Source organism: Musca vetustissima, unplaced genomic scaffold (genome assembly GCF_032173495.1).
Source record: "Musca vetustissima isolate MV318-11 ecotype Yass unplaced genomic scaffold, APGP_CSIRO_Mvet_v1 utg1756, whole genome shotgun sequence".
NCBI classification, from domain to species: Eukaryota; Metazoa; Arthropoda; class Insecta; order Diptera; family Muscidae; genus Musca; species Musca vetustissima.
The window spans coordinates 13,507-41,180 of NW_026878454.1; the positions used below are offsets into that span (position 1 = coordinate 13,507).

At 33.0% G+C, this 27,674-nt stretch overlaps 4 protein-coding genes across 4 annotated transcripts; 1 reads left to right on the forward strand and 3 right to left on the reverse strand.

Moving 5' to 3' along the window:
* The first annotated feature begins 2,229 nt into the window (after positions 1-2,229).
* LOC133323194 (monocyte to macrophage differentiation factor-like) lies at positions 2,230-4,151 on the forward strand. The gene is made up of 4 exons (XM_061532148.1): positions 2,230-2,400; positions 2,478-2,668; positions 3,637-3,805; positions 3,867-4,151. Exons 1-4 carry the CDS (start codon positions 2,230-2,232, stop codon positions 4,149-4,151), a joined length of 816 nt encoding a protein of 271 aa, XP_061388132.1.
* Positions 4,152-5,003: 852 nt separating this feature from the next.
* On the reverse strand, positions 5,004-9,116 carry LOC133323195 (HEAT repeat-containing protein 6). Its single transcript, XM_061532149.1, has 2 exons — positions 7,964-9,116; positions 5,004-7,147 (listed from the first exon to the last, which is right to left on the reverse strand). Exons 1-2 carry the CDS (start codon positions 9,114-9,116, stop codon positions 5,004-5,006), a joined length of 3,297 nt encoding a protein of 1,098 aa, XP_061388133.1.
* Positions 9,117-14,372: 5,256 nt separating this feature from the next.
* LOC133323196 (retinoblastoma family protein) lies at positions 14,373-17,719 on the reverse strand. The gene is made up of 13 exons (XM_061532150.1): positions 17,511-17,719; positions 17,300-17,439; positions 17,047-17,235; positions 16,646-16,988; positions 16,435-16,583; positions 16,135-16,287; positions 15,537-16,069; positions 15,370-15,468; positions 15,219-15,307; positions 14,978-15,154; positions 14,804-14,921; positions 14,649-14,740; positions 14,373-14,588 (listed from the first exon to the last, which is right to left on the reverse strand). Exons 1-13 carry the CDS (start codon positions 17,652-17,654, stop codon positions 14,373-14,375), a joined length of 2,442 nt encoding a protein of 813 aa, XP_061388134.1. The 5' UTR covers positions 17,655-17,719.
* Positions 17,720-22,046: 4,327 nt separating this feature from the next.
* On the reverse strand, positions 22,047-27,001 carry LOC133323189 (protein twisted gastrulation). Its single transcript, XM_061532140.1, has 3 exons — positions 26,752-27,001; positions 22,336-22,681; positions 22,047-22,272 (listed from the first exon to the last, which is right to left on the reverse strand). The coding sequence occupies exons 1-3, from the start codon at positions 26,975-26,977 to the stop codon at positions 22,080-22,082; spliced, it is 765 nt and encodes a 254-aa protein (XP_061388124.1). The 5' UTR covers positions 26,978-27,001; the 3' UTR covers positions 22,047-22,079.
* Between the last annotated feature and the right edge of the window lie 673 nt (positions 27,002-27,674).

Below are 27,674 nucleotides of genomic sequence, written 5' to 3' on the forward strand. Positions count from 1 at the left end.
TCAAGTGTCTGTCAGAACATAGCATAAGAATGGAAGAAATGAACGAATGTGGCAAGCATGGTAAAATAGAAGGCACATTTTTCGTACATTTTTCATACCTAGCACAATATTTTTCCACCCCTATTTTAATTACATCCAAAGTAGGTAGCCGCACCAGCACAGCTGCTGCTACAATTAGCTGTCAAAAATATTGTTTTAATTAAAAACAACAACAAAATAAAACGTTATTATAAATAAGAAAGCTCTGCTTTTTGAAGAGCTTATTCAACAATTAATTTTTTAACATTTTCCGAATGAATTTTTTTATAAAAATCTTAGGCATCGGTTTGTTTTTTTTTCCAAATATTTTTGACATATCATTGTTCTACATCAGTTGTTCATTGTATTCGATTGCTGATGCGGGTACTTTATAAAATCAACCTTGATGCATCCTTTGCCAATTATTAAATTATTTGTTGTGGTGCTAAGTTTGTGTTATTGGTTTTGGTTTATTTCAAGATTTTCAAGAGGCGGGCTGTTCACGTTAAATTATATGGTCGTGCGTTAGACTATATGGTCGTACGATTTATTAAATTAAAACATGAATTAATGGTAACAAGTAACGTAGATCCATTACCATCTCAAAATAGTATCGAACGGCATTTTTGTTCATAGTAACAATCAATGGCATACACACGAACGAATATTAACTGTTATTCCATTTTAATTCAATTAAAATATTGTAAATAGTGTGTTTCGTCTTCATGAACTGATATGTAACAAATTATTATGAACAGTTGTTGATGTAGGGCTTCGCTAGCAGACAGCAATCAAAACAATGTGTGTATGTGTGTGATCTATGTGTATATTTATTTTTAAAAGGTTTGCATCTTGGCCTTAGACAAATTTGTGACGTACATGGTGGAAAATAGTATGCGTGAAGTGAGTGTATGCCTGTAATCTGAATTCGATTCTATTAAAATGTGTCTTATCAAATTTGCAATATTTTGGTTATCTGTTACACTCTTACAATGTTTGTTACGTATGTGTATATATATATAAATGCTACTTGTATACTACATACTATTATCTACGGAACATAACAACATAAAAACAGATCAAACTCAAAGCACAATTAATTAAAAATAAAAAAATATAAAGGTTAATGTATCTACATATGTTCGTATTCAAACACAATTGAACCATCGACAACATGTTTTGTTTTCCTTGTCCATAATATATTTTATTAAATTTTATATCAACATGATATTTTCTATTCTTAAAAACATAGCATTGATTTCTAACATTAAAAACATACATATTGTCGAATGAACTTTGTACAGTTGATTTATATCCAGTAAAATGGCAAGTTTCGGTGCATAGACATCGTTTTGAAAGCCAGAAAAATGATAAGTTTTCAATTTCCAATTTTCATTATATTTTTGTGAAAATTTATTAGAAATATTTTATGTCTCATTGAATGCGATATTGCATATTTCACAAATTATATGCCTTAAACTATATATCCTTTATTTTATAAAATAAATTTAAGCAAATAACCAGACCTAGATAGGCAGAATAAGTAATATTTTCAGATTCTAGTTTTATTTTTCTAATCCTACTAATTCTATATTTCAGCAGCACCGCCACAAAAATATTGCCAAAATCAAGGAGGAAACATGCCAATTGTTATGAAATTTTAAATAAATCCGAAAAATAATTTTTTTGGGGTTGGTACTAATATCATAAGGTAATGTTTTTGTAATTTCCCATAAAGGTTTATATTGGAAATGTGACTGATAGCGAGCAAATGGATTAATAAAATACAATAATAGTAAAATTAGAATTATATACTTTCTACTTCTGTAATTGATAACGTTCCTTGGCTACCGTCCAGACTGCTATTGCTCCCGATAAGATACACGACTGAATAACAATAAAAAGTACGCGCAGATAACCAATTGTTAGACTTTTGTTTTTTTTTTTAATTATAGTTACCGCCTCAAATATATATAATGGTGCCATAAGGTTTGATATCAATTTTTATATGTCTCGGTTCAAAAAAAAAAAAAAACAATGACATCGTAAATTTGTAAATATAATAATTGCACATAAACGTAAAGCTAATCCGTTTGTTTGTCTATATAATCACAAAAATAACCAATTCATTGTTTACTTCAAATGTTAGTTTCCAATGTCAGTTTTAGGTTCTTCAACATAGTCTAGCTGCAATAAACGAGGACAGTCACTATGAGAAACGTTATTCAGGAAGTTCAAAATAAATATTCATTTTTAGACAACCTTCTTACAAACTTCTGGAAGTCCTGGACTAAATCAAATACAACCTTCAAACTACAACTGAAAAATATCAAATGGAAGAATAAGAAAGCTGAGCCAGGTTGTGCGTACAAGCCAACAGAGGTTAGAGAGCAACATACATACATAATTATACATTTTTGATTGCCCTACATTATTGTAACTATTTATTTACATTATAGATTGAGCAATTAGCAAATGTATTAACCCATGGTATTTGGATAGTGCCTGCAGTAATATGTGCCAATAAGTTATTTGAACGTTCGAAAACGTCGAGCCAATATTTAGTATCGTGGGTTTATGGAGGAGCATTAACTCTGCTTTTTACATTATCGACGGGTTTCCACTGTTCTTGTTTCTGTGATAATAAGGGGTAAGTATAATGATAACCACCAAATAGGGTAGCGTCACTGGTCTTTTGTAAAAATAGGATGAATTTTAATTTTGAATCACAATTGCTACGGCAGTTTTTTTTTGTTTTTGGCAATATTGGTATGTTGTTATTACACAATGGACCCAAGTGATAGCCGTGTTTGAGATCTAAAAAAGAATGTTCACGCATAGATGCATAAAATTGTTAATTTAGAAATGTAGAATTGATGGAGTGAAACACACTAAAGACAAAAATCAATAAAGATGAAATGTAAATTTGTCATATAGGTATAAACCGATTTTTAATTATGAATAGTTATTTGTTGTCGGTATGTTTTGCTGACTACTTCATTTTAGTTAATTTGCCGTTTCCTTTTGTCGTCAACTAGTTAGAGATTTGCACTAAAGGCAAAGCATTAAATTTGCAGACAGAATATATTTCTTTTAATAACAATGTAAAGAATTTAGTAATTAGGAATTATGCTTATGTTGTATCCAGAAAGGAAAACTGTTATGATTAGGTTCTTATGCTTCCTTTGTATTGGTATTATACATAAATAAGAAAATAAATAAACAAATATAATCATCAATATTATTAGAGTAATAAATTACGAATTATTTATAAAAATTGTTCAATGAGTTGGCAGTTTAAATGAAGTTGCTTTTTTTATTTGGCCTTCTTCTTTCACGTACATCATTATCATTAAGTCAAAGAAGCATCTTATGCGTGAACACACTTTGTCAAAGTTTCGTTATCTACAAATGATGTTAAACGTATTTACTCATACCATTCAAAATCTGTAATTTTTCTTTGCACTTATATTAAGCAAAATTTACATGCTAACACCTACAAATTCTTGACAATACTGTGTACATTCAATAAAATAACTATTATTTGCCATTATCATTTGTTTTTAATTTTTTATATATTTTTGTTAACATTCTGCTGCACTTTTTGTTTACTTTTAGTGGCATCAAAAATGTTCTACATCGCTGTGATCGTGCTATGATTTACATTTTCATAGCTGCTTCGTATTTTCCCTGGCTACAGTTAGAAAATCCTAACCATTCCGCGCTTCTAATTTGCTTGGAATGGGTAATTTGGTTAATGGCAGCAATTGGTATCACATATCAACAGGTATTTGTTTTGATCAATGGACAGCAAATGAAAAATCATAGAAACTATTCCTTTTTTACAGATATTTCACGAACGATTTAAATGTTTGGAAACATGTTTTTACATACTAATGGGATTAGGTCCGGCTTTAGCTGTGTTCGGCTCGGGCCATGAATTTCCTGGTATGACAGAACTTAAATTGGGTGGATTTTTCTATATAGTGGGGATATGTTTCTTTAAATCGGACGGTCTGATACCAATGGCCCATGCCATATGGCATTTGTTTGTGGTAATAGCTGCCGGATTTCATTATTATGCAATCTTAGTTCACTTGTATCCCCTAGCAGATAGTAATTCCAATGTTTAGCAAACATACCCTCTCGGTGAATGGTGTGAATTATTTACTTAAGACATTTACACTTCATTTCTTCCAACAATCGTATATTTTTTTATGATTAGACACATCACAACTCCAACGTCCATTTTTTATAGTTTTGTCCATAAAACTATGCAATGTAGGTCTCATTTAGTTTAATTTTTATTTCGATTTTTATCCATTTGTTTTCAAATGAAAGCCGAATTTATTTGTTGTTTTTTTTTTTTCTTCTTTGGTTTGGATAAACTACTTCATCGTATTGAGTTGAATACCAATTCTGTCATAAGTTAGGCTTCCAGCCACCTTATAAAATGTTTGCATGACATCAGTGATAGTTTTAAGATTTCACAGGAATACACCACTTTACTTATTATCAAACTTGGAGGATTTTGAGAACAGCAATACAAATGTCTTCCTTTGGGGACCTACGGTAATATATTTATAAACTATGCACCGATTATGACAAGATGTTATATTTGATCAGCATATTCCGCCAAATATACAAGAAAACTGTGCACATTATTTTTGTAAAATGTAATCGATAAACATAGGAGTGTACCCAGCAGCAGTGAAAAGTGTGATCTTTCCAGTATTTACCTCCAACGTGTAACCACCAATTTTCCGAAACCAAAAAAATATACCTAAAGATGAAATATTACTCTAGTGTTCAATAGAAAAGAAATTAAACATTTTATAGGTTAGTGTATTCAACAACAATAGCGTAATTGTAATTATATATGTATATGTATTATGATGATCAACTATGTTCGCAGTCAAATAAATTACAATGATGAAACTGGTGTGTTTTTCTTTGTGTGGGTCAATTTATTGCAATTTGGAATTTTATTCTATGGCCAAGGCATTGCAAACAAATTCTCCAGCTATCTTTTGTTCGACGCTTATGTCCGTGGCCAGCTTTAATCGTTCGGCTAGAATTACTGTACATGAAAGAAGAGGTGCTGCCTTTTCTGGTATCATACGAAGCACAACCCGGGTCCATGTATTTCTTACAATATCAACTCTTTGGGAAAGCTGCCTTTTTAGCATGGGCCAATCTTCTTTGTGAGAAATTTGAACAAAGTGTGCTAGGGCCAAACACAGTTGTTCCTGCAGGTTATCGCGATGATTGTATTCGTGGAAATTCTCCAAATTATGCGATTGTTCAATGGCTTCCAATATAGACGTCCAAAACTTTTCAAAGTAGCTGCCAAAATGAGACCTCTCCGATATATTCATAATGGCGGCGGTAGCATTCGTACGGACCTTAAAGTTAGTGTGATTAACGATGACATGACAAAGGGCTGAGTATAGGGTTTGTTGCCAGCTCAATAAATCCGTAACTGTTCCGTTCTTGAATATTATATGGTTGCGCATTATATTGCCAATGGCATAACAGGTGTTCCATTTTACTTTAGCATTTCCCGATGACCGTAAGCAATCGGTAAGTTTACAAATTGATTTTTCAAACAAATCTCGCCAATCTCTTTGAACATTTTCCGTTTTGAAATGCTCCTCTGTTAACAGGCGCAGCAGATTTCCCAATGTTCGAACAGCATTACAGCGAACCTTATCGTTATCACTACAAGCGGTTGTAGACACCTTAATCATTCGATATAGTAGGTCGTCGGAAATTCTTTCCGGATTCGCTTTGCTATCCACAAGTTTCCCAATTAAGGCATCACTTATGTTGCCCAACGCCCAGAACGATTTTACACGCACGAGTAAATTGGAATCTGCTACTAGTCGTAATGTTAGATCAGCTGTGTTTTCCACAAATACCAAATCACCACGCAGAGAGGGATAGAGTACATATACGGCTAATGCCCGAACAGCTGCTGCCCGCACAATGGGTTCATCGGAACAGTCTGAAGCAACGCCCGATAGGAAACTCAGCAGAGATAATTGAATGGATTGCGAACAGTTTTCAAACATAATAACGCCGATATTTGACAAGACATCACATAAGACAATTCTTACGGTACTGGTTTCATCACGATCCCTTCGAATGTGGTCCATTAGTATTGGTATTATGTCCCTCCAAAACGTGCTATAACACTTGACTTCTGCTTGAGAAGAAGATGTGTTCGAAGCTTCCATTATTTGGCGGCTGATTTGAAAGGCACAACTGTCTATACATCGAGCTGCATATAGGCGAACATCTGGTAATGAATCATCCATAGCCTGTTTCAGCACCACAGTAACGTTTGCCAGGTGAGGCTTTAGCATAGAGAAATTTAAACACATCGCTGTTAATACCTGTAGACTTTCTATACGTATCGATGCGGCTACCGTTGCATTGCCATTGCAAGATAAATTATGTAACACACGCAAAAGTAACCAGAAATGTCCATTCACTGGTGGATGTTCTGACATTTTTACGCTGTGGGAACTAAGCATGTCGTTATCGCTCTTGGATTTTTCATCGTCACTCAAATCAGATTCCACATATTCTTCATCATTTATAATATCTAAATCGTCCTCGCCAAGCATATTGGGGGATTTGGCGAAGCTTCGTATGCCCGTACCCTTGGGAAGCCCCACTGCTTCGGCTATCTCTATACAAGCATCTGTAGAACTTATAAGGAATTCCAAAACCATTAAAGATGACACTTGAATGGCAGCATCACGATGATATATAAGCGGCCTTACATGTCGAACTAAATTTTGTATAAATTCTTTATCGAACTTTTGAAATGGTGTTCCTTGAACCAAAACTGCTAAACATTTTAATGTCTGAGTAAGAACGGGTAATGAAGATTCAGTTGAAAGCATTGTTGTAAGGGATTGATATATGGCGAGTGTTGTATGACCCAGACTGACGGAAAATGGTATGAATGTTGAAGGACAGCGTTTTTCATTGATTTCAGCTTGATGTAAAAATCCCTTTGAACCATATAAAAGTTGAGCACATACTTGTATTGCAGCACATCGACAGCGCATATTAGGATCGTGTTGGCCCACATAAAGCAAATTGTCCACAGAATCGCCTATTAAAATATAAATTTATTAGCACAGATATCAAATGTTTAACATAGAGACTAGAAGTTATTTTTTTGTTACACTGTCGAACTAATGATGATATATGAGGGAGGGAACAATTGTAGATCCACTGTCTTTCGGTTTTCTACTTTCCAAATAAAAACGCTTTAGAGACACCCCACATTAGAGCAATCGGCGGTTCGTGGCATGAGGCCAATGCGAGAGAAATGTGAAAAATAATCATCCTGTAAGTTTTCAAGGCGGAGTTTATAAAAAAGTAAACCCAAAATCATTAAACGCTAATATGAATTATATATTGATAAGTAGCAATTTGAATCAAGGTCTGAAACAAACAACTATACACTACCAGTTGTCCTTGGTACAAAAAACTAATTCAATTATTGAATGAATCCTTTCTGAAAACTACGTCAAATAAATTCAAATTAAATTGAAATGTGTATGGTATGTGTATACAAATTTGTGTCGCTTTCGTCTAGAAGAAATTACTATGATATGGACGAAACAATTCTCTACTAGACTTTGTTAAGAAATCGCTGCTTTTTTCTACCTTTAGTTACATTTAAATCCTTTTTTCAACTAGAGGAATGACAGTATTATCTAATGGATTTCTAATTCTAAGATGCCTCAAACAATATATTTTTATTTAAATATGTTATTATAATTAAGCTAACTTGTTATACATATGTATGTACGTATAGATATGTCTATACATTGACATTGTACGGATTTCGTTGCTAACAATAATAAAATTCTCATAAGTATCAAGAGAGTCCTATTTCAATACTTTCATATCATTCAATTACCTGTACCACTGGGAAATAAAGCATGCCAGTATCCATATAAAATCCTTCGCTCCACTGTTTTTACTATACTTCCAACTAATGATATTGATGCCAGACGAATCTTTGCCATTTTGTTTCGTTCAAAAAGTACATTATTTCCGGCACTTTCTTGCTCAGACGTATCAGAATCACTGGTTTTCATATCCATCGACAAAAGGGTACCCTTTCGTTCTGGACTGGAATTAGGTACTTTTCGATCGTGGTTGCTATTGGTCTTTATGCGAGGTTTGCGATTTTTTTGAGCTTTACCACCACAGCTTCGAATCCTTTCCGCATTAATATTAGAATCAAAATCTTCTGCCGAATCATATAAAGCCTGTTGTGACATATATACTCTCTGGGGCGCTGATGGCACACTGTCAATTTGTTCGATACCGAAATGTAAATACGCTCTAGATAAACCAAGAAGTTCTGATATATTTTTTCTGGCAAACTCTGCGTTTATAGAGATAATGCAATTGATCATCTGCAAAGAATGAAGCAAGTATGTTGGTACAATGTCCACTCCCAATGTTGCTACATAATCATGACTGTTGTAAAATAACATTAGCATTTTGCCACCAATTTCAGCGCACGTATCAACAATTTCATTAGTTGGGCTTGTCTGTCCGCAATTCAAAGCACCAACCATGCAGTCCAGGCACCGAATGATATTTATAATTACATCTCTTCCGCTGTCCCAGGTAAGATGATTTGTCAGTCCTCTTGCAGTTTGAGCGAAATACTCATTGATATTCATTGGTTGTGTCGTCAAGATGCTGCAGAATACACTGCATATCTTTGATACAGTATCCGTGTCATCATTACTATTCCGCAAAATTCGAATTAACGATTGCACGACCTGGTCAACTTGTGAAGTATTGAAACATGACAGTTTCTTCTGTTCTTGAAGGTGTGTCACCAAGGCAACAACACAAACGACGAGAATCTCGTCTGGAATCGAGTTATTGTTGGTGACAAAACGGATGATTTCATCTATTATTCTTTGTTGTTGCGCTTTATTTTCACAGCCATACTTTACTACATGGTCAATTAGATTGGTAACTTCCAAAAGATCTTTATTTTCGGACCGGCAACGGCGCAGATGGTTAATAGTCGTCTCGAAATTGTTCATTGTATGCAATAAATTTCGTTTTAGTGATGAGAAATCCATTGCAACACAAATTGATGACTGATATTTGCCAGCAATGTGTTATCGAACCACATTATTATCGAATATTTTCTGTAATAGCATGTTCATACGTAACACTTAAAACTTCAGCAGAAAAACATTTCAGAAAGAAAAAACGATGGCAATAAATGGCATAAAATTCTTTCAGTAAAATCCAGACAACATTAGTAACAAAGAAAATTAGCTATTCGGAATAAAATGGAGAGGGATAAAGATAGTCAAAATTACAATCGGAACATGAAGGGGCCAAACAAATTAGGTCCTTATACCCAAGATAAGGCGAAATAAAAGGAATATATATATATATATATTTATATATATAATAGCCCATATATCTCTCCCTTTTACATTTAGGTTTTGTAATGATAAAATTTATATTTAATTGTGAAATGTATGCATAAAATAAATAACAGCATAAATCTGAAATATTGGGTAAGGATTGCCAGCCTTAGCGTCAACATTAATTTTTGTGAGGATTGTCATCGTTAAGTATTAGGCATATTTGTAAGAAGTTCGTTCGTGAAAGTTAGGACAAAAATATAGTTTATTATAAAGAAAGATCACAAAAATAATGAAGTTTTTTACTATTTTTTCGTTATAATAAAAGAAAATTTATTATGCCTAATGCTTAAATTGTAGGACGAACATTTTTATTTTAAACAGTAATACATAAAAGGTCTGTTCTCGTACTGCAAGAATCTATTACTTTTCAATTTCAATTTATTTTTCATAAACGAGAATCTAGCCCAAAGGGCCAAAAGCGATTCAAAAAACAACAAAATATAATATAAACTACTCCAAAAGCTTAAAACTAACAGTGTATTAGCTTAATGTTATCTTAACGACTATTCAGTTGGAGGGGTTCAGAACCATTGTACTTCAAAAACATTTTTATTATTATTATTCCATTATTTGATGCAGCGACCTATCACATAGGGCAAAGGACTTCAATATTATATCTACTCTCAACCACTAAATTCAATTTACAGGTTCAAATATCTTATTATTATATCACAATTATCAATTAAAAAAAAAATATAAAAAAAATATAATATATTATAGTTAAATTTATTTAAATGTTGAAATCAGTTATGCAATAAAAACACAAACAAATAAGCAAAACCTATGAATTTAAGATGAATTGAGGTTGAAGTAATCGTATAAATGAGTTCGATAACATTTTAAGGAAGAGTTAAATGTTTTAAGAGAAGGCGGTAAGGTGTTAAAAATTCTAGAAATTCGTACAAAAAAGGCTTTTTCCAATAAAGGACACAAACGCGGAACAAGTATTTGTATGTTTCTAACAGATCTAGAAAACATAAACAAATCAACTACAGAGGAAGGAGTCTGCAACTTAAATACCTTATAGAACAACAACATTGACCTTAAACTCACAAAACTTTCAAAGGTACAACCGAGGAACTCTTTAACGTAAGGAGAAATGTGATCACGACGTTTAACACAATATACATATCGCATAACCCTATGGAACAATAGTTTAATTTTACGTAAAACATATCCACAACAACCCCCAAAAATCTCAATACAATACAAAAAATTTGGCATAATCAATGCATGGGCCAATTGAATTCTAATGCTCTTAGGCGGAGCCATATCCAAAGAGTACAACTTTCTTAAAATAAAGTTTACCTTGGACACCAAAGAATTAACATGCACATCAAACACCAAACTACTATCAAGAAACAAACCAAGACATTTCATAGAGCTTACAACATTTATAGAATTATTATAAATGGAAACATTTACTGAATTCTCTTGCAAGTTCCCAAAAAACATAACTTTACTCTTACGTGTATTAATTGAGAGTCCGTTTGCAGATAACCACGTTACTAACACATTGATATTAAAATGTATAGAGGACTGCAAAACATCTAAAAACACATATTCTCCTTTAAACAAAATCTGCAAGTCATCAGCAAATGCAAATGACATGCAGCTCCTACTACTAATACAACTTAGCAAATCATTAACATACATAACAAACAATAGAGGCCCAAGTACAGACCCCTGGGGTACACCACTACTCACAGGGAGCATTCCAGAAACAACATTCCTACAACAAACATACTGCTTCCTTCCAAACAAATACGACGAAATAAGCTTACAAGCTGAGGACGAAAAATTGAACAAACGATGCAATTTTCTTATTAAATTAGCGTGATTAATTTTGTCAAAGGCTTTCTCTAAGTCTACTGACAACAACACACAACAACCTCCCGTACCAACAGTCTTCCTTATATTGTCAGTCAATCCAACGAGAAGAGATGCAGTGCCGCGATTACTCCTAAACCCATACTGGCTCTCATGTAATAGAGAATTTTCACCAATATAAACTAGCATTTGATCTTTCATGACATACTCAACCATTTTAGAAAGAATCGGCATTATAGATATAGGCCTATATTCACTAGAATCACCATTCTTTTTTTGAATTGGCACTATTTTTGCAATTTTCCACATCTCTGGAAACACAGACATTGTTAACATAGAATTGACAACGTGCAACAAAAATTGACCAACAAGGGGGAAAACAAGTTTTAGAAATTTTAGCTGAAATCCATCATAACCAACTGCCGTGGACTTGATTTTATTGAAAGCATCAACAATCTCAGCATAATCAATTGCACGAAAGGAAATACCATCAAAAGCATCAACAGGAATACAAGAAACATCAAAAACATCTACGGATTGATTCGAAACAAAAGCTGAATTCAGAGCCTCAACATCAACATTCCCGACTTCTCTGTCATCAGTACACAAACCGTTTTTATTTAAAATTGACCACACTTCCTTTGTGGATTTATTAGCAAACATATCCCTATGAGCAATAAATTTTAGTTTTCTTATAGTTTTTTTGGCTCGGTTACGACAGCGACAAAACAATTTCCAATTTTCAACACTTTTGTCCCGAAGATAGGACCTATAAGAAATGTCACGAAGAGACAAGTGATACCGAATTTCAGCAGACTTAAACCAGTCATCTTTATTAATTTTACAAAATCTCCTTTTGACAGGAACTACACTATACAAGTGCCGAAGACCACAGTTCAATATATCAAGCTGGGCATCAACATCTGCCACAGAATAAAGCTCACCAAAGTTGTATGTATTAAAGGCGCTGGAAAGCGCCACAGGATCAACAGAACTGAAATCTGCATATTCATAAAAACTCTGCACACAAAAACTGGGAACATTAATTGATAGAAAAATGAACGAGTGATCAGAAATACCAGGGCACAAAAACTGATTTGAACATGCTACCAAACTCAGACACGACACAAAAAAATAATCCAACAAAGAAGTAGAGGTATGCGCAATATCGACGTGTGTGGGCATTGAGTTGTGGACAACAGATAAATTTAATCTGCTACAAATTTCCCTTACAACTAAACTTCGCTGCAGATCAAACATATTATTATTGAAATCTCCCATAATAATAACATTTGAGTACCTAACAACAAGATCAGAAATTTCATTTTCAAAAGCCACAATATCGCCATGTGGCAAATAAACCACACCAACAAGAAACACACAATTGCTTACAATTACCTCGCAGAAAATATATTCAACAACTCCATAAGAACTTCCTCTGCACACAAATTTATGTTTAATATTCTGAGAAACATACATTACAACACCACCTCCTCTATTACAAGGACGATCACTCCTATAACAAAAATAACTTGGTATTTGTATAGCTTCTGTGGAAACAATAGGCTTTAACCAAGTTTCTGTCAAGATTACGCCAAAAATTACAAGATTATCACCCTCTAAAATATTCCTCAATTCATGGATTTTAAAAGTATTCTTACTCAAATTAAAAGTTCTGAGATTTACATATCCTACATTAATATTGTTTTTAAAATTGCATAACTGACTTCTAAGAAAACTATTATCACTAACAATATTACCTAAATTAGTTGAAAAATTCATTATCTGACTGTATAATTTAAATGAGCGTAAGAAACAAAATTAAATCCAGGAAAAAAATAAAATTAATAAATAATAAATAAATAATTCAACTACTACGATAACAAATTTGTCTTTATGATATCGGAAAAAATAGTAAAAAGTAGTTAATTCTTGCAGTAAGGGAACAGAACATAATTGTTCTGTCCACGTACTGCAAGATTCTACTGGTTTTATCGATATCATAAAGGAGAATTTGTTATCGTAAAATGTTGTAGATTCTTGTTGTACGGGAACAGACCAAAATATGAATATTATACAGAGTAAATTTTAGCATTAATATGGTTTTTTCCCGTACTGCAAGAATCTACTAATTTCGTAGTAAAAAATAGAATCTTGTAGTACGGAAAAATACCACTAATTTATAAAATGTCTGTTCCAGAATCTGCAAATAGGTAGAATGTTTTTCTACGATAGCAAATTTTCCTTTATTATACCTACAGAAAATAGTAAAAAAATAAAATAGTGCTGGAACATACCAAAATTCTCAGTAAACAACTGGCAACATTTTTCTCTTAACTCACTCTCATGTACACAATTTTGTAAGCATATGTGAATTGGTTAGGTTATACTTACGATGTAAATAGTTTATAATTATAAAATAATATTAAACGTTTGTATGTACACGTACATATTTATTGGAATTCATTCTAAAACAACGAGTTGTTAATTCAAATATGTATATAGTATAGTTATGTTATATAGTATGTATATCAAATTAAATACAATTTGAATTAATTATTAAAGGATATCATTAAAATAACACACCATAAATAAAAAAAATACAAAATTATAATTTATGAGTTCAAACAATTCACGATGACAAATTTTTCATAGAAATTCACATTTTTAAATTAATTTGGTAAAAGTTAATGGTTCCTAATTAGCGTATTATATGTACAGATTACTTCATTATTTTATTTGTTTGATAGTTGTAGTAGTAGTAGTTTTCATTTCTAAAAATCTAAATGTAGGCATTCTAAACTACAAAGGTTTTATTTGTCGTATAGGGATAAATTAGATAGTCTGAATATTACTTATGTTCTTGTTGGCGATCTTTTATCATCTTCAAAAGGACTTGATTCCCAGATCCTCCTCTAGCTCGTTTTCTGTCTGCGTCATTTGTTGTATCATTTAAGCCGAACGGAAGATTTCTTTTACCCTTGCTGCTTATAATAGCGTTTATTTTCTCGAGGTCCTTAAAACAGATTAATTAATAGTGAGTGAAACAGTCACAATTTTTATTTTATTTGGTACCTTTCCAGGACTGCGACAAAATTCAAATGTCAATTGGTTTGGTGATGCTGTGTACTTCTCCATTTCATTTTTGTCCATAGAGTGAACAAAGAAGCAGTGGTTACTAGAAAGTTGTCGTGGAAAAGTCTGTTTCTCAGTCGGGTGTGGCGACAGCAGAAGATCGCTATCCTGAAAACGGATTGTAATGGTTTATGTAACCGTTTATTCTTTTTCGCAAAAAATACTCACGGCTCGTTCTTGTCTATTGCTAAAATTCCATGCATATGGCGTCATCTTTTGCATATAAATTTCATTATAGAATTTTATAATGTCACCGACAACTGAAACAAAATATTACAAATTTACACAACTTCTAATAAAATTCAATGAATCTCAACACATACTTTTCTCTCCATTTTCAGTTTTTATTAAGACCTCCCGATATATGCTGCTGGTAGCCTGTGGCTGCTTTCTGTAAAATTTCATAATATCTCTGAACAATTTTCCGCTAACTTCTCCGACCTGTGAAATCAAACATAATTACTTTACCAGAAATGTAAGCACTCTATTGCATTTACCTTTATGTATAGGTATATTGCACACATAAAAATTTGATCTAAATGTCTGTCCTGCATTAACTCAGTTTTTTGTGTTATTGAATATTCAAATAGGGTCCATATTTTTTGAATCATATCTTCGCCAAGGTCTAGTTCCTTGCACAATTCCTTTATACGTAACCAAGCAAGTTTATAAAACTACATTCATATAAAGGTTATTGTATTAGAAGAATTAATTTCAAACAATTTATTTCATATATACCTTTCTGAGAAATAGTTTCAATGGCGTTGAACGTCTTGGAGCATTTAATTGTCTATTAAGGTCAGTTGTCCTATTAGCCGATGTTGTTTCTGTAATTTGAAGAGTCGTGTTATCGTTGCTATCTTAATACAATTCATTTTTAAGTGATTACCTCTTGGGGTGTTAAAAAGGTCTCTTCTGACAGATTCATTCACTATAGGTGTAGTCGATGTACTAAATGTATCAAAGGCGGAATTCATTGGTGATTGTACTAATTAATAAAATATATGTATATATAAATTATAGATGAAAACATTAAGTTTAAACACTATTACATACATTGAGGCTCCGTGCTGTCTATGTGCCCAACTTTAACTTCTGACCAGGTTGGTAATGGCATAGGTTCCCTCTTTATCAATTCCCATAGAGGAGAATTCTTCTTCCAAGCCAAGGATTCAAGACATGTCTCTTCGATTAAATTCAAGTGTTTTATAAGTTCACGGTTGAGAATATTGTCGTGACTTCGCACTATGATCTCAATCAACTTGTAGAACTCAAAAGCATTAATACCGAAACATTTTAAAATCCATGGAAACTTTAGTGGAGAATCGTATGCATCAAGAACAATTTCAACACTGCATGCAATTAACGTTGTATTAAAGCTATCCTTTTGAAAAAGAACATTGAGATCGATAGGTTTTTGTCGGATTTCGAAGTGTAGTATTTTGTCTAGCAAATAGTAATACAATGACTTTGCCAGTTGAAACTTGTTGACGGACTCCTCTTTGTTAGGGAATTCGTTGCTAAACAACTTGGACATGTAGTTCACTTTATCATGGATTTTCTTCAAAACATCCTCACTAGTCGATTTCCTAGAAAAGTCAATTTAATTTGAAATACATTTTTATTGTATTTTACAGCAAAATGCTATACTAACCTTATAAATTCAGATGGCTCTGTAATATGGGAAATTTCTCGTAATTTTTTAACATTATTGGTAGCATTTGCTACGGGATCAAATACACCATCTTTGCTTGGAAGGCTCTCCTTGCGGGTATAGGGTGTATTTGGCATCAACGATTTTATATCCTAAAAATCATTTACATTACAAATCAATACGTTTTTATATTATTTCAATATTCCTACCGGATGCAAGTCAATTTTTATTCCAGATGATTCGTCTATTAAAAAATATTATTATTAAATGTTCATTTTTATAAGGTATTTGAACTTACGAGAACTGTTAATTTTACGGTAGTCCAATAAAATTCGTTCGTCTAATTCGGCCATATTCAAAACATACAATTCATATGCACCTTTCAATGACCTTAAGTTCCTTTCAAAATTTGCATTCGAGATCAATGTATCTTCGGTGCCATACAAAGTCTAAATAAAAATATCGTCATTAGACAGAGTGTTAATATGCGAAATATAAATTCTCTACAAACATTAGCATTCAAAAACGTCTTAATGATTCCCTTAAATGTGTCCTTCATATTTTTGGCATCTAGCGGCGATGCATTTGTCATACTGCAAAGTGGCTCAATAATGCAATAGTCCTTCAAGATTCTTATGTCGAATTCGGGTTTGCCCCATTTTGGCGGTACACCCACAAACTTGGGATTTATGAGATCAGGATTTTCATTCAATACATTCCTATAGACCAAGTCTATACACCAGATCAATAGGTGGAAAGACATGACAATGTCTGTAACTTTGTTCTGATTTTTAGCACAAAGATACAGACACCAACATATCTCAAACAATTTGCCATAAGGGCACTTTGCAGATCTGTATTGAAAAATAAGTTTAGTAGATCAAACAGACGAAAATAGAAAAGTGATTATACCTGAATTTGCAACTCTTCTTTTCATTTGGTGGTGGTACGAAAAGCTGCTCAAAAATATCTGCATAACGAATGAAAACATTTGATGTTATGCTATAGCTGCGTTCCATTTTATTGATTTGGTTTAAAAACGACTCTGGAAGTTTCGCCATTTCGTGCCACTTTCTCATTTTGGATGTGAATTCGTGAATGCTAAAATGAAATTCGTTGGTAAAAAATTGTCCGTAATATGTAAACATTTCACAATCTAACGTACCTCATATTACAACTGCGTAGCAACTTAATTACAGATATACAGTTGCCCAAGACGACATCGTTGGTCCCACCTACTGTCGGTGTATACGATCCACGACAAGCAGCATATAGGGCACAGCAAAACCAATGAAGAGTTTCTCCCTGCAACGAAAGCAAGATTTTTTCTTTGTGTATTGCCGAAAGGTATTGAAGCCAATTGGCAAACATCTTACCTCCAAAGAAAATCTTTGCGAAATTTCGATAAATTTATTCCAAGACAATTCTTCAGTCTCCCTGTCCATATTGAGTTCTCTGCATAATTCCTCATATCTGGATCGAATTGAATCGGCAGATCCATCTTCTCGAGATTGGGTCATTTTGTTGTTATTATGTTTATGGGTCGGTCTGGTTTATTTACTTTATACACTTGTACTCCAATCCGAATACACTTCTACTATATAGTTCACATTTACAACTAATATTGACTTCCCTAATCCCGTATAGCTTTTAACGCCTGGGAGAAATAATTTAACAATATAATGGCCAATACCCTCTAATTGGTCAAAATACACAAATATCCACGAAAAAAACAAATGTCACAAAGAAAAAAAGGCGCGACTTTAGGGATCTGTAAATCAAATTTCGATCAAACATGTTATCGAATACCAAGAATCGAAATTTAAGGTATAAACTTATTTCTCGATTACCATCGTTGAATTTTTTCTTTAATTTTATGATCTCTCTGACCATGTATTCCTATATATTGATTTTAAATTAAGATATAAAAATATTCAAAATATCACTAAATTAGTAAAAAATTTAAACCAATAAAACAGTTACAAAATCAACAAATACTCTTTTAAAATTTCGTAACGTATCAATTTTAAAGTCTCAGGCACATCCAGTGCATGGGTCCATTGTGCCATCCGTTGCGTCATTTATTATCAATAATTCAACAATATGGTGACGATCAGGCTAAGCAGAATGGCCGCGGTGTGCATTTAAAAAAAAGTTAAAATAAATTTAACTCCAAAGAGCAATGCATTTTCGTTTATTTTCGATAACCGATAACCCTTTAAAGGCTAAGTAGAATGTTCGCGATGAGGCTTTTTTGTTATCGCGTTAATGCACGAAAATTGTTAGGATATATTTAACTCCGAAGCGCAACTCACATCAACTTCAAGCGTTAGTGTTATCGTTTTGTTGCCGAATTTACTGGATGTTGTTCGATAACTTTGCTATTTTTCATTCAGCTAGTTATCAGACAAACCTAATATTGGTAAAAGAAAATAAAAACCGTTATTCTGTCTATTTACTAGGGAGATATCTCGCTTGTGAACATTTTTTCTCTTTCACATTCTCGCCTTATTCTGAATAAATGGGAGAAACAAAAAAATGCGAGATGCGGATTCGAATCTTCGAAAGTGATGGTCCAAAAAGATTCGTGTTGCCATATTGTAATTTAAGTTGTAATGTGTGTTGCCCAATTGTAATTTTATTTATTTGTAATATTTTATTTATTGATTTTTTTATTAAAAATTGTTACTTTTTATTGTTATTTAAACTTTATAGCAATACAAATGCGAAATATCAAGAAAAATATTAACCATAAAACAGTTTTAAACCATTCACACAAAGCTGGATTCAAAAATAAGCTCGATGTTTGGGTATCACACCAATTAACAGAAAAAATAGGATGGATCCAATTTCCATCTGGGAAGCCTTGACCAAACGGAATGAGATAGACCCATTTCTTAAACGGATGGTGATTGGATACGAAAAAGATCGTGGGCAAACGGTGGCCAAACCAGGGCTAACGGCCAGGAAGATTCTGCTATGCATTTGGTGGCACTGGACAAACGATGAATTCTGATCGCTACTGTCAAAAACTGGGCCGTTTGAAGAAAGCAATTTGCCAGAAACGGCCACACGGAGAGATATCGTATTCCACCAGGACAACTCTAGGCCACACACATCTGCAGTGATTCGCCAGAAACTTTGGGAGCTCGGTTGGGAAGTTTTAATGCAACCGCCATACAATCCGGACTTTGCACCAAGCGATTATCATATTTTTCTTGCATTGCAAATTAATGATAAAAATTGGTATTTTTGCAAATAGAGAGCAGGACGTCTGCGAGGCATTATGAAGTTATCTTTAAAATGGCAACAAATCATACAACAAAACGGTGTATATTTGGCCCAAATCGCACTTTCCGAAGCATGTTAAATAAAGTTCTATAGTTCATATAAAAATAATGGATTTCTTTTTCCCCAACCTAATGTAATAATTAGGAATCAGTACCTTGACTCAGATATCAAGTCGATTAATGTGGCAAACTTTTTAATCATTATACCGAATTCATGGTATAATAATAAAAGGTAACAGCAAGTGTTGTTGTACAAAAAACGATACAACAACCACATGGAAATTTGTTGTTGTAAGTTCTACTAGTGTCAACTCATTTGACAGAAAAATGTAAACAAACAAATTATCATCAAATTATTTTTATTTTGAAAATGGAATATTTTCGAATCCTCAAAATAAAAATTGAAAAACATGAATGAAAATCTATCAAATTTATATTTTTATCGCTTCCACATCTTTCCTTTAATTGAGCCATTGCCATAAATATGGGTAACACATATGACAATGCTGGGAATAGCGAGTTATTCCTTCAAGAAAGATTTGCTTCCTCAAACTTTCCCAGCAGGCAGATTGAGTAAATTGAATACGGGAGCACATTAATAAAGAACAATTTCAAATTGTATGCGTTCCCAATTTTCCTGTTGGGTGATTTTTAAAAACATAATTTGTCAAATTCATATTGACACTAGTATTACGTTGGAATCAAATCAGCTGGGATTTGCTGTTACCTTTTATAATTATACCATGTACCGAATTCAACGAAGCGTACAAAAATATTCAACTTCCCCACTATGGTAAAATGTTTTGTACGGCCGTATTACCGAAATACGTCGAATCCATTTTTCTTAGCGAACTAAACAAAATCGCGGAATAAAATTAAGAAATTATAAAATGTGTTGAAATATTTCATATTCTTATTGAAAAAAAAACTATATTTCTTTATGTTTTGTTTCTTTTTTCAACAAAAGAAAAAAAACAAAACTACGTTCTGTCATAGTTGAATTTTTTCAACTTTGAAAATTTGTACGTCGACGTCAAGGTAGATACATAAGGTAGCCGCATCGGCGAATTGGGAACATGATATGTCAAAATCAAGGTAGATATACAAGGTAGCCGCATCGGCGAATTTCTACAACAAACATCGGTTGTTGTATTTTGATATGTCAAAAATATTTTGCCAAAACAAACAGATTGGCAAGATTTTTTTACACAAATTCTTGTAGAAAATGTTAATAAAAGTATTGCCAAAAAATCTCTTCGAAATTCGGAGATTTTCATTCATAATTTTATTTTTTATTTTTTTGGTTCAACATTACAACAACATTTTTGACATTTATTTGTCCAACAGCTGGGCCGATGCGGCTACCTTATTAAATATACCTTGGTCAAAATAGTTAACAAGGCAAATAATAATTGATTCGCCGTAACATATCAAATTTGAAGCGAATTTCATTCAACCAATCAGAATTCAGCATTTTGAAATATTAAAAATATTTGTTTACTTTTTAGTAATTTTTAAAATTATGAATGTTTGTGCAAATTCAGATTGGTGATTGAAAAAGAACATCAAACCGCGACTTAAATTCAATGAAGAACTTAGGAACGGAAGCGGGCGTTGACTATTTATCCTTGAATTTTAATGCATTCCATGGAATGAAATTCGAAACAAATTTAAATATACCATGATAAAGGCATACAAAACGTGTTTCGGTGTCGGAAATCTAGCAAAATTTAACTGCTCCAAGATTCACAAATACGGACAAAATATTCTGGGTGTAGAATCCACTATCTTTTTTCTGTTTAAATTTCATCTCCTTTAAGGGTAGAGTTTGTTCTTATGTTATCTGTTGTATCAACTGAAATTCAAGTCATATCTGTGTGCCCATCCATCTGTACTTCATTAAGTTATGATGTTCATTCCGTTCTGGTCAAAGGCAAAACCAATAGTTTTGGCAATGATATTTTGAAATGGACCAATAACTTTATTTCATTTTCTATGAAGGTCATAACTATGGTATTGTTAGAGGCTGAAGTATAAGATAATCACCGCATAGTTTTGCTCCGCAAAAAATTTAAGTCCAATATTCCAGATTTATGTTATTGGTTTTTTTAATTCTTTCACAACATGTATTTCAATAAAAAGCAAACGCATTGTTTTTGTTTTTAAATTTAAATTCTCTTTTTATCTACCTACGGCGAATTAAAATAACAAAATTCTGTTTGACATATAATGTTACCATCAGCTGCCTTGATACGGTTACCTTATAAATATACCTTGGTCGACGTATTTCGGTAACATTCATATAAATACATGTGTTCTACTTTTGTGGTGAAAAACGTCGAACGAACTAGTTGAATTTTAGGTAAGGCTGTAAGGCTGTAAAAAATGCAAAAAAAAAAAGTATAAAACGGAATAGTTTTAATACATGTAGAGGGAAGTAAATATAAATTATATAAAAAAGGTATGTTCTGACTCTGGAACGTACAATATATGTACGTTTCAAAATCTGACATTTTGTGATCCGAGTTATATGTTTGTATACATATGCATTTTTATTGCTTTCTATTATATACTAAATTCTAAAGTAACAATATACATAATAAGTATATTAATGGTTTCTAAATACAATATTTAAAGACGAGTATTAGTTGGAGTTTAGTAGTTGCTATTTACAGATCCGTCAAATGGTCCCATATTGTCGCCAAAATCTTGCATTTCTTCATCTAGAGCATCGTCAAAATCGTCTATTAAATCCTTTGCTTCGGGACAATTTCTGCAACGACTTTCGTTTACGCCATAATTAATACATGTTGAACCCACGCACTCGCAACAGCCATCGTGGAACCACCTTAAAAATTATATATTGGCTGTTATTTTCTCCTCAATAGCATCGATATTTTTGTTGTATTACCTGTAGCTACTTGCTCCGGTACTCTGACAACTTTGACGGCACTTATTCCACGATATGCACTGATCAAGATAAATCACTGTACAATTGACAACACCCATGTTGTTCCGTTCTTTAGCAGTTCCATCTAAATGTTTATCATTGTTTTCCATAGGAAAACTGTGAAGTTTGGGACCAGACAATACTTTATCAAAATCAATTGGGAACGTAAAAATGTTCCAGTTGAAATCGAGTTCATCTGCTGGGGAAGATACTAAAACATCAAAAAGTTCGGGAACGCCTTCAAAATCTTCAACGTGCGACTTTTTGGAGAAAAAGTTTCGTGTATCATTTTGTTTTGGGCAAAGTTCTAAAAAGAAGTATAAATAATATTAAATGTGGATAATTAATTATTAGATAAAAATGATGAAGTCATTCTTCAAGTCTGGAAACTAATTCCAGTTGCAATTAATTAATAATTACAGACAGTTTTCCGTTAAATAGATATGGAACTCTATAATAAATAAACAAATTTGGTTGTTCCCGTACTGCAAGCATCTACAAGATTTTACTATTTTTTCCGTTATCATAAAGGAAAATTCGTTATCGTAGTAAAAAGTAGTAGATTCTTGCAGTACGGGAACATACCAATTGTATATTTAAATTAATGACACTGTGACATGTTTTTCATCTGAAAGCTTTGTGAGACTATAACCATGTGAAAAAGGCATCCAATCCAAACGGGGCTTGAGAAGAGTGGGTTGTTATTCCTTTGACTATCTTCCTATTGTACATTGTTAAACGAATTAATTGCATGTTCTAACCCAGTGCGAAAAATAATCGCCCATGTGACATGTTCCGAGAGTTTTTGAATTCCCATGTTGTGCAAAATGGTGTGCTCAATTTCGAGCGAAAGTGCGACTCGAAAGCATAGCTGTGTTCAATATGTTACGAAATGTGTTCAATAAAAAACATTTGCAATTTGTTTACAAACAAAATTAAGAAAAAAATATGCCTGCTGGCTTATTAATTGCCCTGGTTTCTACCAGAAAAAGTCTAATGATACTGGAACGTGTTAAAATAAGCATTTATGGATATTTTGAGAGAAGTGGGTCCTTTCATACACAAGGGTGCCATTCCCGAAAGCCTCCAGTTAGCAAGTACATTTAGATGTCTTGCTGTTGGTGGGTTTCAGAGGGTAGTGGAAAATGATTTAAATATAAGTGTTGATCGCACAACAATGTGTAAAATATTGTGGAGAGTAATGAAAGTCCTGAAAGACAAAGTGTGTGCAAGCTGTGGACAGCTGCAGACCAGGATCGAATTATATTCCCAATTCGGAATGGAGCACACCAAATTTGGGAAAATGTTTCACATTCGAGCAAACTCTAAATGCAGCACATGGGCGAATATTGCTTTTTGGATAATATCTCTAAGCAAAATTTTTAGATCTTGTTAAGGGGTAAAATTTGATAAAAAGTGAAAACCAGTACATCTAGTAGTTCACGTGATAATCAGTACTTTTTTTAAACCCACCCCAAATCGAAAAAATGAAAAAGGGGGTTAAACAAAAACCTTAAGTAATAATTTAAAACCCATCTGGATTTATATTCTACCATCATAAGCTTTCAGATTTTGGCGGTCCCGATTAGTTCAAGATTTTTTTTTTCATATGGTCATTTTGAAGAGTCACTACCGAAGATAACACGTCCATTTTGTCATAATGTGAACATTTTGCTCATTGTTTTCTTCGTCTGCAATGATGTGGTGCAACATGAATTCTTCCCACAAGGTCGTATGGATAATATGGAATACTACATGAAGCGCCTTTTGCGCGAAACTATCAGTCAGAAATGCAAAGAATTGTAAAAACAATCATAGATTTTGCACCATTATAATGCAATAGCTCACACATTGAATTTTTGTCCACAAACAAATAAAAAACAGACACATACTTCATATATGCAAACAATTCGTACATTTATTTCGCAGACTATAAAGTGAAAAAATATATGAGCGAAGAGGTAAATTTTATCCCCATCTCCAAATTTAAATATTATTGGTCTGTTCCCGTACTGCAAGAATCTACAACTTTTTACTACGATAACAAATTTTCCTATATGATATCGACAAAAATAGTAGAAACTAGTAGATTCTAGCAGTAAGGGAACATACCATATGTTTGTAACCATGGCATAATTATACAAGGTAGTCTCATGCAGTCATATGTTTCTAATTTTTTCATAAATTTACCTTTGACAGTATTCAGCTTTTAAAATTTAAATGTTCAGTGGCAATAATTGCTAAATAATTTATATTTATAAAAATTTAGAAATTACATGCCTCTAAAAAATAAGATGTAACAACCATGGTTAAATCTTGAGAGCAATGTTCAGCATTAGAAAATCTATTTTGTTTAATTTATTAAAAATATGCCATTTGAAATACATAAAATTTTTTGGAATTAATTTTTCATATTATATAAAAAAACTAATTAAAACATAAATTCAAAATTAAAAGGCTCAAATTCTCAAATGAGACTACCTTCTGTAGTTATGCCATGTTTGTATAATCTCCGAATTTTGAAAAGCATGTTCAGCAATAAATTTACTAACATTTTCTGAATTAATTTGTGTAAAAAATCTATGAGTCGTTTTCTTTTTGCAAAATATTTTTGACATACGAATGTAATAAAATAGTTGTATTATGGAACTACACCACAAATAATTATGAAACTACTGTTTTGGTTTTTGCAAAACATGAAAGGTTTTTTTGTAAAGAAGCAATAAATAGCATCTGAGGAGAATATCCCAACAAAAACTAAGTGAACTGATTAGGGTCAGTGGCTAGATCCGAAACAATAGTCTTCCCGGCTTAAATGCACTTTACGGACACCTCTCAGATCATTTTGAAATTTTTATCATAGGTAGCCCTTCTGATGCTGATTACAACAACATACGTTTTTTCGGGGGGAAATCAGTACTTCCCGAGATATGGGGTTCCAAAGTTCAAAAAATACCACACTTTTTATTAAACATATTTAAGAATACCACTCCGAAACGTTTAATTTTTTTACAGCACATAGTCCTTTTGGAGCTGATTAGAACCACATAATTTTTTTTGGGGAACTTCGTTCTTCCGAAAATATGGGGTTCAAAATTTTAAAAATAAGCTTATATGGTTATTTCTTTGATTTAAGGATTTTTTCCTTTAGGGACACTCGGATTGTTCTGGATTAGCAGAGGTATGTATAATTTACATGATTACATAAATATGTTACTATATGGGAGGAAGTCCATACTTCTTGAGAAATGGGGTTTGGAAAAAATAGGCTGGGGCCGGGGATTTAGTAATGAAGCTTATTAAATATGATTTACTTTTAATTCAATCACGTATAACTTTTAAAAAAGAAATTGAAATTAAAAGAGAATTCCGCTCGCGTAGCCCAATTTTTCACCTGTCCATAGAAGAAAGTCTTAAATCCCCGGCCGAAGGCCGGCTATTTAGAAAAAAATTTAAATGAAAAGAGAATTCTGCTCGCGTAGCCCAATTTTCCATCTGTCCATAGGAGAAAGTCTTAAATCCCCGGCCGAAGGCCGGCTATTCAGTAAAAATTGAAATTAAAAGAGAATGCTGCTCGCGCAGCCCAAATTTCCACCTGTCCATAGAAGATAGTCTTAAATCCCCGGCCGAAGGCCGGCTATTCAGAAAAAAATTAAATTTAAAGAAAATTTTGTTCTCATAACTCAATTTGTTGTCGGATAATAAGTAAGGGTATAAAATGTAGGTTTTTATTACATTTTGATACCCCATATTTCCGGAAGTACGAAGTTCTCCCCAAAAAAAAATTATGTGGTTGTAATCAGCTCCATAAGGACTATGTCCTGTAAAAAATTTAATCGTTTCGAAGTGGCATTCTTAAATATATTTAATAAAAAGTGGGGGTATTTTTGAACTTTGGAACCCCATATCTCGGGAAGTACTGATTTCCCCCCGAAAAAATGTATGTTGCTGTAATCAGCATCAGAAGGGCTACCTATGGTAGAAATTTCAAAATTATCTGAGAGGTGTCCGTAAAGTGCATTTGTTCCAAAAATTGGGATTCAGCCTGACTATTTTGGAAAAACAAAATACAAATGGTATCCCTAATAAACCGCCAACACTACTGAATATGAAACTACTTTTACAATTTAATTACATATACATGGCAATCATAAACTATCACGATATATTTATCGATACTGATCCAACCATTGCTTGCTATCGACAATTTATCAAATTCCAATTAAACAAACACTACCACACATGCAATCTGTCAATGAAACCAATAGGCGATGGGTTTGTTTGTGTTAGATATCTAACTATTATTCAGACTCGTTAAAATTCTGTCCATACATGTTATTTGATGCCACAGATCTTGATTGACATCTTTTGACTTACCAACACAGCTACAGCATTCCTCGTAGTATTTCTTTCCGAGACATTTCAGACACTCCTGCCAACAGGAGCAATTCTTCGATTCACACTTACAGCTCTGTGTTAATAAACATTTGGAGACGATCGGAGCACAGACAACTTCATTGCACGATTCCACCTCGGGACTATGGAAAAACACAAATCCAAATAGCAGAAATGCTCCTAGAGTTAAACATCGCAAAATCTCCATATTGACAGGGAGTGCAGTAAATAGAAATTGATCACAATCAACAACTCAATGTAGAAATAGTACGAAACACGAAACAAACAAAAGGGACGGACAAATCAACACAAAAACATAATTTGGACGCAAACACGACACAGACTTCAATGGCAATACACTCACGATCCACGACAATCACCACGGCTAGTTGCGAATCTGTATTTTTCTAATAACTTATTTGAATAAAATGAATTAGATCTTCGTTTAGATGACGATAACCAGCTACGATGCTGCGAACAACATCATATTTACTAGGGATAAGTAAATCGACTTTCGACTAATCGATTAATTGACTTTTTGTATTGAAAAGTCTAAAAGCCGATGTCGACTTTTGATCTTGCAGGAAATCACAAAGACGACTTTTCAAGATCGACTTTCGATATATTGAGTACTTTAGACACGTTTATCGATCGGATTGGTTGAGTCTGATATCTCAGGTTCTAAATGTGTGCCAAATTTTCCTGCCAATTTTTGGAAGCTCGTATATTACGATACCCCTCAAATTTTTAAATTTAGGAAGTAATTACTTTGTTATGGATGAAACAAATATTTCATGGTATTCCCCACTGGATTTTGAAAAAAATCTTAACCTTTCATTCGTTTTTCGCGATTTTAGTTATGTGTTAAAAAATGTCAAATAAACACAACCACTTGTTGCGTATAT

Excerpts from the sequence above, each read along its gene's own strand:
- LOC133323194 (XM_061532148.1), top strand. The coding sequence starts at position 2,230 with ATGAGAAACGTTATTCAGGAAGTTCAAAATAAATATTCATTTTTAGAC. Across the intron at positions 2,401-2,477 it reads GTGCGTACAAGCCAACAGAG|ATTGAGCAATTAGCAAATGT; the intron begins GTTAGAGAGCAA and ends TTTACATTATAG. Across the intron at positions 2,669-3,636 it reads TGTTTCTGTGATAATAAGGG|TGGCATCAAAAATGTTCTAC; the intron begins GTAAGTATAATG and ends GTTTACTTTTAG.
- LOC133323195 (XM_061532149.1), bottom strand. The coding sequence starts at position 9,116 with ATGAACAATTTCGAGACGACTATTAACCATCTGCGCCGTTGCCGGTCC. Across the intron at positions 7,148-7,963 it reads TTTATTTCCCAGTGGTACAG|GCGATTCTGTGGACAATTTG; the intron begins GTAATTGAATGA and ends ATATTTTAATAG.
- LOC133323196 (XM_061532150.1), bottom strand. The coding sequence starts at position 17,654 with ATGACCCAATCTCGAGAAGATGGATCTGCCGATTCAATTCGATCCAGA. Across the intron at positions 17,440-17,510 it reads CGCAAAGATTTTCTTTGGAG|GGAGAAACTCTTCATTGGTT; the intron begins GTAAGATGTTTG and ends CTTTCGTTGCAG. Across the intron at positions 14,741-14,803 it reads AACTGAAAATGGAGAGAAAA|TTGTCGGTGACATTATAAAA; the intron begins GTATGTGTTGAG and ends ATTTTGTTTCAG.
- LOC133323189 (XM_061532140.1), bottom strand. The coding sequence starts at position 26,977 with ATGGAGATTTTGCGATGTTTAACTCTAGGAGCATTTCTGCTATTTGGA. Across the intron at positions 22,682-26,751 it reads GGAATGCTGTAGCTGTGTTG|AACTTTGCCCAAAACAAAAT; the intron begins GTAAGTCAAAAG and ends ACTTCTTTTTAG. Across the intron at positions 22,273-22,335 it reads ACCGGAGCAAGTAGCTACAG|GTGGTTCCACGATGGCTGTT; the intron begins GTAATACAACAA and ends ATAATTTTTAAG.